Source organism: Halichoerus grypus, chromosome 12, assembly GCF_964656455.1.
Source record: "Halichoerus grypus chromosome 12, mHalGry1.hap1.1, whole genome shotgun sequence".
In the NCBI taxonomy this organism is placed as follows: Eukaryota; Metazoa; Chordata; class Mammalia; order Carnivora; family Phocidae; genus Halichoerus; species Halichoerus grypus.
Window position 1 is genome coordinate 19,469,627 of NC_135723.1, and position 11,680 is coordinate 19,481,306.

The window sequence follows — 11,680 nt, forward strand, 5'->3', positions numbered from 1 at the left end:
CATACAAAGTGGACATAACAACGTGGGGTGGGGTAGGAGGATTCAGAGCACAGTTGTCCTGCCTTGACGTTGAGACTTGGGGGTAGAGTGACTGGCTCAGGGGCACAGAATAAGACAATGGGTCTGGACCTCAACCCAGGACAGAAGTTTCTCCTGTTTCCCTTCACTTAGAGCTTTTCCTTAATTTTCTCATTCATCAGTAAGGCATTTCATTCAGCTGTGAGTAACAGAACCCAGGAAGCAAGGTGAGGTTTTCATTTTCTCTCACCTAACAATGAATCTCAAGGTGAGTGGTTGCTGGTGTTGATTCAGTGATTGGAAGGGGGTGGGGGGGTGGCAGGGGAGAAGCATGAAACTTCTGTGATTCTCTTGGCCTTTTCCTGGTGGCCCCAAACCAGAGCCAGCATTAGGACATGTGGTACTCTTGTGCAAAGTACAAAAAGACACTCTCCTGAGCAAGTGAAGTGCAACAGGACTCACTCCACCCCTGGGTGAACAATTTACTAAAAGACACCCTCACCAACAAAATCTGGATTTTTATAGTTGTCTCTACATACAAATGTGAGTCAGGTCATCTCAAATGAACCCCCGGAGTTTTTCCATACAGTACTGAAATCTCAATTATAGAAAGCCTAGGACCCGAGTTCTAAAGTAAAAACCACCACCTCAAACCCCTACTGCTGGCAATTTAATAGTTAGAGACTACTAGTGTAGTAGTAGTGGCACTACCCAGGCAATGCATCCAATGGGCTTACAGAGTTCACCTGCAAGTCGGGTACACGGCTACAAGGGGCGCATAGCAAGTGTCCTCGCAGAGGCAGGTGCTGAGCCATTCAGACACAAGTTCAATGCCACAGCAGTTTCAGTGCCTGGGGACATATACCCTAGGCTATCCAGGCCCCAGGCTACAAAAATGTTAGCTCTACCGTGGCATCCACCTTTACGCTTTGGTCAGCTTGCTCTCAGAACTGAGGGAGAGAAATTCACCTGCACCCAAACACACTTCTCCAGCTGACAGGAAAAAGTGAGAAGGGGAGTGGTTTTCATCACCAACAGGTGCAGATGAGAGCTAAATTGGGAGAGGGAGAGCGCACAGCAGATTAGTATTTGAATCCAGGTTAATATTTATAACTGACACCAGGCCAAAGCCCTAAAGGGAGGGGTTCTGGGTAACTGGTGCGGCAACTACATTTATAAAGTATGAATCAAACCCCTACATTTATAGCTGCCAGATCACTGTCTACACAATTGGCAAACTTGGGGAAATGCACACTACTTTCTCTCCGAGATTCACATCAATCCCTAAAAAGGGCTTCACAGAAGCCCTGTTTGGGTCCATTTATGGAAACCAAATGTCCACCCTGTTTGTACTTACATTTTACCCTACTTTCAAGCTAGTAAGTTGGCCCGTGGCTGTTTCTTGCAAGCTGCCAAAGAGAAGGGATAGGTCAGAGACGAGAGATTTTTACTGCTTACAGCACAGCACCCGGCAGGAACATCAGCGTCTTTGCGTGGGTCCTCCTCACCCCGAGTCTCATGGGAGCAGCCAGACAGCGTAACCCAGAAGGATACCCCACACACAGCGTGTGCGCACCACAGCGCAAGTACACGGAGCTTGGGGGGATCCGCTGCTTTTATAGCAAGCAAGCCTGCTCTTCGTCCGGAGGAGACAGCACCTTGTCTCACGAGGTTACCGGCCGCATCAACAACCCTGACGCATGGTCGCCAGCACAGAGCCATGAGGATTTTGTCTTTTTGACACACACGCAGGGCATCTAAGAGCTTTCTCTCCCAACAGGAACCACCTCTGTGGCTAGAAAGCCAAAGCCGCATGATTAACAGCTCCACAGAACCTTCTGGAACGGGAAAGCACCAGTTCCCACCAAAGGGGTGCAGAGAGAAACAAAAACGAAGACAAGAAGAAAAGCGCGGGTGGGCAGCCTTGAACTCGCTGGAGCGGGGCATCCCCCCCGACCGCGACCTGGGTACTCACGTGTGCGCACGCCGGAGGCCCCGTGGGGAAGCGCAGCGCCCCGGGGTTCCCTCGTCCTGCTCCGGCTCTCCTCGCGTCTTCCCTGCGAAGCTGGGGGGACGCCTTGCCGCTGCCGCGGGCGGCACCTTGGGGTGCCTGCCACGCGCCGGGCCTTCTGAGCCGCCAGGCGGCGAGCGGAAGCCACAGGGCCGCGGGAGAGGGCCGCCGCCTGCCTTCTTCCTGCCGCAGCCCGCTCGACGGGACCAGACCGCGTCCTCGTGGCCCGGAGCCGGTGGCGGCCGGTTTCCTCTCCACGGCCGGCCCTGCGCGCAGCTGGGGGTGGGGGGCAGACTCGGCGCTGGCACGAGGGGGGCGGGCCCGGGCGAGCCGAGGGCGGGGGTCCAACCGCAGGTTCCCCCCTGACCCCCGCTCAGCCCGCCAGGAAGGGCTCGGGCTGCTCGCTCACCGTTTGTGACGGTTGCCCGAACCTGATGGGAGACGGGGGCACTTGATCAAGCTTCGAATTCAACCACCTCGGTGAATTTAAACACTTGCAGAATTTCAGAACATAATTCGCCCGTCATTCTGCCCGCCTTTTCTCTTCCCCTCCTTTCGCAGCTCGGACTCCTTTTCTCCCTACCTACTTCCAAGGGCCGAAGCCAAAGAGGAAGGATAAGGGAGTGTCGTTAGAGTCGGGAATTGTCGGGACCAGCAGAAACAAGCCGTTTCAGTTCCGGCTCCATCTGCCACTGCAAACCTGAAATTAAAAAAACAGAAAAATCCTCCTGAGGAATTCAAACCTTTCGACCCAGATTCCCATGCCCCTTTGGTGATGTGCACCTCTTTTGCAGCCCTCTGGGGGGCTGTTGGTGTTAACGGTGCGCAGAAGCACACCCAGCCACCTGGAGGCAAGTCCCGGAGGCACTGGCGGGGGAGTGGACGCTGCTGACCATGCTGTGCGGGACGTGGGCTTTAGGTGACCCGTTTCATCCACACTTGCTTCTCTGCGCCCTGGTGGCCGATGGATTAGATTTTTAACGAAGCTAGCAAAGATTAGATACCCAGGAAAGAAAGCAAGGCCTAACTCGGCCTCCTTAGCACAGTGAACTACTCTCCAAACACTAGCCTAACTCTAGAGCAGGGATGGCAAACCAGTTTTACCCTTCATTTCCAACAGGAAAGAATCAAGACTGACCGACCGCCCAGAGCCTGGGTTGGATTTCATATTCGTAAAAGGTCAGATAAGTACTTTAGACTTTGCGGACAGAATGGTCTCTGTGGCAGTTACTCAGTTCTGCCATTGGATTATGAAAGCAGCCATGGACAATACATAAACAAGTGAGTTATGGCTGTGTCCCAATAAAACTTTATTTATAAAAACGGGCAGCAGGCCTGAATATGGCCTGAAGTTCATAGCTTGCCAACCCCTACCCTAGAGACCACTGTGTTGTAAGTATAATTATGACTTCAGGCTCAGGGGCAGGATTTTAAATCAGCCTTGTCTGCACAGGTGCTGTAAGGGGGGGTAACATGTTCTAGGTCAGTGGTCCATAAAGTGGCCTATGCCTATCTCAGGCATATGTGTAATATCCTTTAAGATATAGAGGGTAGAACCACATTAGCATTTCTTTCATTTTTATCTTACCTGTTTTCATTTTGGACCATTGATCTTGTCTTCCCCACCATGAATCCATGGAATTTGCAATGAGTCAATCCATTCATGTTAATCAGAAGTCAGGTTTACAAACCTCTGAAAAGGTTATCACAGAGGATGTGCCCTTGAGTGGCAATAGCTGTCCATTGACTCTCCCTGCTGGTCTGGTCTGAGCTATGTATGTCTCCCAGGAACCCTCCTGGGAGGAAAGCAGAAGGCCCTAATTCCTTGCAGGCAGTTTTTGGGGGGAGTATGGTGTCCTTGCCATGCTAGAGGAGTCTTAGATTCATAATTCTATCTTGTATCTGATCAGCAGCTCAGTTATTGGTCAAAACCAAGGAAAAGGAATATCCCACCCCCGTACGCGCACACACACACACACACACACACACACACAAACACACAGCTTTCACAAAAGCACTGAACAAATTGTGCTTTCTGGCCTCTGGTGGTCTACCTCTCCCTTGATTATTCAGGCCTGCCATGTATGGGTGGACATGTTGTACACTGCACAAGAGTGCCATACCTAGGGAGGCATCATTGACATTGTATGCATGTTAGACTTATTATGACAATATTCTGGTATATAGCAGCATCATGTTCTAACAAAATCAGTCCATTATGACAATTTCTGACCAGTGGATATAAAGCATCGAGGAACGGGTGCCTTTTTAATTTCACAAAGGTACTTCATGGGTTAGCAGCAGTCACAGCTACATGACACCCGTATTAGGTAAAAAATGGAAAAGAAGGAAAATACCCAGAATACAATAGATTCAAACTCTTCTGGGGCAGAGCTGTCTTGTGAGCACCTTTTACAGTTTGGGGAGCCTTTTCAGTGACCCAGCATTTGAACACTGAAGCATTAGAACAAACCTTTAAGGGTAAGGGTCTGGAGCTGATGGTCTACCCTCAAATAGTTGAATCTACTCATGACTGGAGGTAAAGGAGCAAAGGGACAGAAATTATTTCTTTCCCCATCCCAGCTGCTCTCCCTTTCACACAGAGAAGAGGAGCTGAAAGAGGCAGTCAAAGCAGAGAGATGTGTTTTGCTGTTAACCCACACAGAAGCAAGTGATGAAGTAAGACTCCTTAAAGAAGAGCCAGCTGTTTGTCTTGTGGCTTCTCAGTATCCACTTCCCTTTCTCCTGGTAATAGCTCCCCACTTTCCCTTTGGGAAATAAGTTCTGCTCCATTGTGCAAAGTCTCTGGAATTGCCCAGCAAAACAACCTGCCTTCTACTGGCCAAAGGGATGGTCCTATGAATCAAACTAGGCCAGATGTGCTCTCCCTCTCTTCCCCCTCCTCTTTGTGATGGTTAATTTAATGCATCTACTGGGCTATGGGATGCCCAGCCATTTGGTCAAACATTATTCTGGGAGTTTCTGCAAAGGTGTTTTTGGACAAGATTAACATTTTAATCGTATGTGGATGGTGCTTGCCCAATCTGTTGAAGGTCTGAATCTAACAAAAAGACCAACCCTCCCCTGAGTAGGGGAGAATTACCCAGCAGACTGCCTTTGGGCTTCATCTGCAACGTCAGTTCTTTCTGCCTGATGGCCCTTGAAGCGAAACATCAGCTCTTCCTGGGTCTCCAACTCCAACCCACCCTGCAGATTGCACTTGCTAGCCTCCATAATTGTGTGAGCCAATGCCTTATCATAATTTCCCCCTCCCTCTCTCTCCCTCTCCCCTTTCTGTGTATATTCTATTTGTCCTGTTTTTCTCTGGAAAACTCTAATACACTCTCCCTCTCGATTTTGATGCATGGGTATATACACTCAAAAATATGAGTAGCTGGAGATCATTCATTTCAGCAGCAATGTCCCAAGGAAACTGTCAGGGACCTCAGTCCTGCTACCTAAACCCCTCCAGAGATGCTTCATTCTTCTCCTTTCCTGAAAGTGGTTCTCAGTCTTCCCTAACAATTCTTTGGTCCACCCCATATCTTCTTTCAGGCCACAAACATTTACTAAGCACCTACTAGGTTCAAGGTCTGTTCTGCCGGGGAGGCAGCTGTGCACAAGGTGGCCCTGCTCTCATGGAACTTATTCTCTAAAGTCCTTTTCTTCTTGAAGGAGGTTAATTCTTATTAAAGAGCTGGTTTCTATTGCTTGCCACCAAAGAATCCTGACTGATACTAACATTCTCCCTGCAGAGACTGCTGGCTCTGCCCCTTCTCTAGGTCATCTTGAATAAGCCGGTCTTCCGGTCCTCCAGAAGAAGTCAGAGGGAAAACCCCAGGCTCTGCGCAATTCTCAAAAGCCACTTCTCTCTGATTACCCCGAGAAAACAACCCAGGAGCCCACCAATGGACTTATCTAACGTACTCCCTTTAGGATAATGAAGGACTCAACAGGAACATCTCCATGACAGCGGCTTCTCCACAGGATGCCCTCCACCTAAACCACGGTTTCTCCTCTCCTGCTTGCAACCCAAGGAGATACGTTACAATGAGCATTACATTGCTTGTGCCTCATTATGATTTGTTTCAAGTTTCATCTTCTTCACCAGCAGCCTTGTGAATGCCCTCCCCCCAAGACCCACAGGATTTATTCTGGGATTAGGCAGGAGACAAGATGAGAGAAGCTGATCAAAGTGGCCAGACGTGGTTTTCTCATCAGGTAGCGCCGGACACAACTGCAACTCTATTCTGCAGCAAGAAAGCCTGCTGTTTGCGTCACTGTGGGGGTTTCAGTGACTAGGGCTGGGAATTGTCACAGTTTAGTTGAGCACTCCTGGCAAACTCTGGAGCCAGCTTGCATAATGCAGTGTCTAAAGAACATGATTCCAGTGGAACAGAGCATGTTGGCAGTTAAAAATAGAACTCGGTCACATAACAACTCATACATACACCATGAGGCTGGGGGAGGAACAAAATTAAATAATACTCACAGGGGGTTACTGAGCACCTGCCCCAGTCACTTAGAGCCCGCACTCTCCGTCAATTGCCCTCCTGCAGAAGCCAGCTCAGCCCTGAAATTGAATGGCAGAAATAAACAACAGAACTGACCCAGTTAAATCAAGAAACACGAGTTCACCTTTAAGCAGGCAGCAATTCAGGCAGCAGCTCCAGGCCAGGCCCCCTGGGAGATTTAGCTCTGTGCCCTAAAAGAATTAGCTGTTGTAGATTCAGTGGCAGACATGCTGGGAAAGCTGAGAACAGGGTAGGTCTGAATGCGTTTTCACTGCATGTGCACGTGTTCCGCTCTGTCCAGAATGCACTAAACCTGGTCCCTGGCTCCTAAACAGATGCAGGCGTCTCATGACCCGCAGCTTGGGCTTGCAAAGAGCTGAGGTTTAGAAAAGAAAGATGTGGGTTTTCCTTACCAGGAAACACATTAAAACAGTGGTATAGTTCTCATTGGAAAGGTCACGCCAGGGAAGGAGTAGAGACCTCCTGCCTGGGAACATAGAAAGCTAAGCCTTCAGGACTACTGATATTGTAATATACTACCAGAAGAAAGGATGTGTGAGAGCAAAAAGAAAAGGAGGCTCCTCCTACCTCACCCCTGCCCTCACCCCTGCCCTCACCAGCCCTCTGTCCTGACGAATTGCTTCTCTGCTCTCTGCCTCTCTTCCCCTCTTTAAAAGTAACCTATAATGACTGTTTCCCTTCCGAAAGCACCAGAATGGTAGAAAGTGTAATTGGACGCTTGTGTCAATTCTTTTGTTTCTGATTGTGGAATTCTAGAGCAGTAATATCCTCTGGGGAGCTTATAAAAATTACAGTACCTAGGCCACACCCCCGGAGATTTTGGGGTGGTAGGTCCCAGGCATGGGTAGATCGAAAAAGTCCCCCAGCTGATGCTAATGTGCAGCCAGGGCTGAGAACCATGAGCCTCAACAGAGAAAAATTGCTCTACTTCTTCCCAGGGAATGGTGGAAGACGGAAGACACATGGATTCTCCCACCTCCTCCAAATCTCCAAAGGGTTTCTTTTCATGGATTTGGACAAATTGTCTTGTTCCCAGACCTTCTCTCACCAACTTCCCACACCCGTCTGCCAGGATTGTTCAGGGAGGAAAGGAGCTAAATATCTTGAAAAGGTGGCTGGGGACATTTGATTGTTTTTAACCGAAGCCAAACCCCAAGTAGCACTTAAGTGTATTATGGCCTTTACCTCAAAGTTTATCTTTTAGGATTTACTCAGCTCTGGAGCATCTGTAACCAAGCAGGGGGTCTTACAGTCCTGGGTCCATGCTGCCGTGTTCAGAACGGGCTGCTACCTTCACACCCGGCTGATGACACTGCCCTTCTGCCTTGCCATAGGGCGTTATTAGTAAAGGATGCCTGGAGGTTAAGCACCCCATCCTGCTATTAAAAAGTGAATGATTCAGGCTAGAGGATCCATAGTGAGTCCCTCAGGGAGGGACTTAATGCCTCAGTGTGGGTTGGTCAGTCCCATTTTCCCTGTACCCCCAACGAGCTCCATGCCTGCCCCCCGACTAAAGCATCTGTTGTTACAACTTTGCTCCACAGGTCAGTTATGTCTCCCACTGGAATAAGTCCTGGAAGACCCATGGTCCGTTCCATGTCCTCCTATAGCCTGTAGTCTGTTCTCTGACCTTGCAAGCACTCTGTGTGCTTCTGCTCTGTTGAATCAGACATTTGGAAGGGGGCGGAAACCTTGAAAGAGCAGCCAAAGGATACAGCAGGGTCATAGTAGTGTGTGTGGTTAGGAGCTGGGGAATCAAACAGGCCTTGAACGTGCGTGGTTAAGAGCTGGGGAATCAAACAGGCCTTGAACGTGCGTGGTTAAGAGCTGGGGAATCAAACAGGCCTTGATTTGAATCCCGTCTCTATCACTTTCTAGCTATGCACCTGGGATAACATACCTAAACTCTCTGAGCCTCAGTTTACTCAACTGTAAAATAAGTTATAAAATCTATAGCATAGATTGGAATGAGGATGAAATGAGATGTACCTGGCTTCATGTGACCATCCCAGGTGTCAGTCACTGTTGCCACTATTATTATTAATAAAATTAGGAGTGAGGAGTGTGGTGGACAATTGGCATCTCCTCAGAATCACTGTGAATGGTGGAACAACAGGCCTTGGGGGAGAAAACCTGAGTTTAGAACCATCCCTTTCTCTATGATTTTAGACCAGTCACAGAATCTCTTCAAGCTTCGGTTTCCCCAGGCGCAAAACTGTGACAATACTATAATGATGATGTGGACTGGTGGGAAGGACGAAATGCAACAATGCATATAAATGTGCTTTGCAAACTGCAAAAGAACCATATAACATTAGTAATCACGATTCACACCCGATTCTTAATACTTCCTAGGACTCGTCCTGAAAATTGGTAAAAGGAATAAATGGCTTCTCTAAGATTAAACATGGAACAAAATGAGACTCAGCTCTCATGCCTTTAATCCAGTGGCTCAATAAAGTCTAGGCCAAAGGGTGAGCCCCACAGAGAGTGAGGGATCTGATTAAAAGGGGGCACCCGTGCTGGGCTTAATTGCATTCTGGAATGATCCCTTCCTCTGATTCAGCAACTGCCTAGTGTTTCCTTACCATATTATCTCCCATTGCCTCAGGAGACATCCTAACAATTAGTTAAAGTTATTGATTTTCAGAAACGATGACCTTCATAAAGGGTGGCCTAATATCACAGGACAAAAAAAGAGAGGGCAGAAAATATCATAGTGCATGTTTCTGTCTTTCGAGGAGCCTTTTTTCTTGACTCTCACTTTTTTTTTTTTTTTTTTTTTTTTTTTAGTGTTTAACTTTTTAAAAAATAAATTGGGTTTTGGGTGACACTTTCCTGGTATTTTTTCTAGGGGTTTTCCAACCTCTGCTGACTTTGCTAACGTACCTGGTTTTCCATTGCTACCATAAATAGACATTTCTAATTTGGAAGTTAAAGGCAGGGAGCACCTCTGCTGGCAAGAGAGAGGGAATTTAATGTCAAAATGTTACTTGCCACCTGTAAGTAGGCCCTAGACGGCTCCTATCAAAGTGGAAGCTCTCTTTGTGTCCTGAGCTTACCTAATCACAGCCTCTCTTCCTCCTCCCATCCTCCAGCTGTCCTCAGAGCCTCCACTGACCCAAGCTGCTCCCCATTCACATTAAAGATAGAGATGACTCAGGACACCTTATAATGCCAGTCCTCTAATACAGTGTTCTTTTAGGAACATTCAAAATTTAGCCAAAGGAAAGAAATTCTAATTGTAGGATTCCAGGCTTCGCTCTTGCGGGCCCAAGAGGTACTATGGGAGCAGGCAGAACGTTATTTCTCCAGTAATACTTGCAGTCAGTGGTATGAAGTCTTTAGATGACGTCCTACTTCCTTGCCCACTATCCACTAGAAAGAAGTTGGGGCCAACTGGATCTGTGGACATTGGAGGGGGACCAAAGAAAATTTGCAAAGAGTGCACAGGAGTGCCACTCCTGCAGAATTTTTTACATGTTTGTGGAGGACATGGGGATAACTCAAAGGGAAGAGAGGCAATCTAGTGATTAGGAATGTTCTCTGTCCTCGAAAGGGCTCCTGAGGAGGTGTGTCTTGGAGTTGGGGCATGTATAAAATATGCACTAATGGTAAGGAGGGCCCCTTTGGAGAGCTTTCTTCCGATCCCCATATAATTTCATTTTACCCCAAATTAGACACCAAATTAAGAACAAGAAAGGAAAACTTAAATCCCTTGTTCAGATCTGCCAAATCGAAAGCTCCACTTACGCAATACTACATTTCACCAGCCAAAACAGCAGCATGCATTTATTTTAGGACCTGGCGAGTATTCCAGCGCAGGAACCTGCGAGTGTTATGACAGCGTGCACACATAACCGGGTAAGGCGACAAACCAGGAAATGGATGTTCTTAAAAGACCAAAAAGAAAGGGGATCCTGATTAAAATGACATCCATCAGTTACCGAGAGGTCTAGTCCCCTTTGAGGGGCTCTAGACTCGTACAAGAATGACCAGGTCGACAGGCAGTAAGTCATCCAGGAGCTAACACAGCCCTGAAATGAATGGAGATCTGCCTCAGTGACCTCCAGTCCCCAGGCCCAACTCCTGACACACTGGAAAAGGGGTGCCTCTGTCCTGCTGGGGCCAGCTCTGCCCCCAACCAAAGTATATATTAGACAGATAGTTAAAGAATATCATTGCAAGGGGGGTGGCGAATTCTTTACCTGCTTGAAACACCCATCTTTGGGGTGCCTCTTTACACCCAAAAGCTTCACAAGCCAAGAGCACAGGGGAGAGGTACAGGCCAGGACTATCAATGTCGGGAATTGTCTTCTCTCTTTCATCCTCTAACACCCTCTAACACAGGGGCCTAATGCCCTTGGGCTGCCCAGGGTCAGGACAAGCGTGAGGTGGGATGAGGAGAAGAGAAGGATAATGAAGCCGGGCCTGCTCCCCCATCCAGTACTATCCCCCTTATGCTTCATGGCATGAGGCAGCACAAAGGGGAATTCCATTTTTTGAGGCCTTCTGAGGTGCCAAAGACTGCTGGTCGCATTATATACATTATCTCTTTCGAATCCTCACAACCCAACATGGTAGCTTTCACCATTCATACATTCCCTATGAGGCGCGAGGGAAATTAAGAAATGTATCCAAATTCACACAGGGGTTCAAAGCTGGGTCTGACCTCCCCAGCCCCTGCTCATACAGGACACATTTTATGCTCCTCTTCGTTTCCCTTGGTGCCTCTCTGGCCTAGACCCTCCGGCCCCGGCTCTGGCTCAGTGACCCTTATAGCCCAGGAACTCACTCCACCTGGGGCCGGCTAGAGTCGTGCCTGGGAGAGTCAGGACCTTCCCCTTGCTGCTGTTGGGCATTGGGCCGATAAGCCACATGCCCTGACATGTTGGCTTCTCCCACCACTTCCAGCCTCAGCTGAAACACAGGCTGTGAGATCTGATTTCCCTAACTGCTACCAAAAGGGGCCACAGAGGCAGCCCAGAAGTGGTGCCCAGGGGTGGTTATCTCTACATTGGAGAGACCCAGTCTGACGGTTTTCTTCACCCTCCTCCCTTGCAAGGACTACTCTAAGGCACAATCTCTCGAAACATCCTCCCTGAAGACCTCCCAT

At 48.5% G+C, this 11,680-nt stretch overlaps 1 protein-coding gene across 1 annotated transcript in view; it reads right to left on the reverse strand.

Moving 5' to 3' along the window:
* Nucleotides 1–11,680, reverse strand: part of LOC144379724 (uncharacterized) — a 217,589-nt gene that overhangs the window by 194,118 nt on the left and 11,791 nt on the right. Inside the window, exon 3 of the mRNA XM_078060032.1 lies at nt 1,994–2,729. Within this exon, the coding sequence (XP_077916158.1) occupies nt 2,659–2,729 (71 nt within the window). The 3' untranslated portion in view covers nt 1,994–2,658. The remainder of the gene's footprint in view (nt 1–1,993; nt 2,730–11,680) is intronic.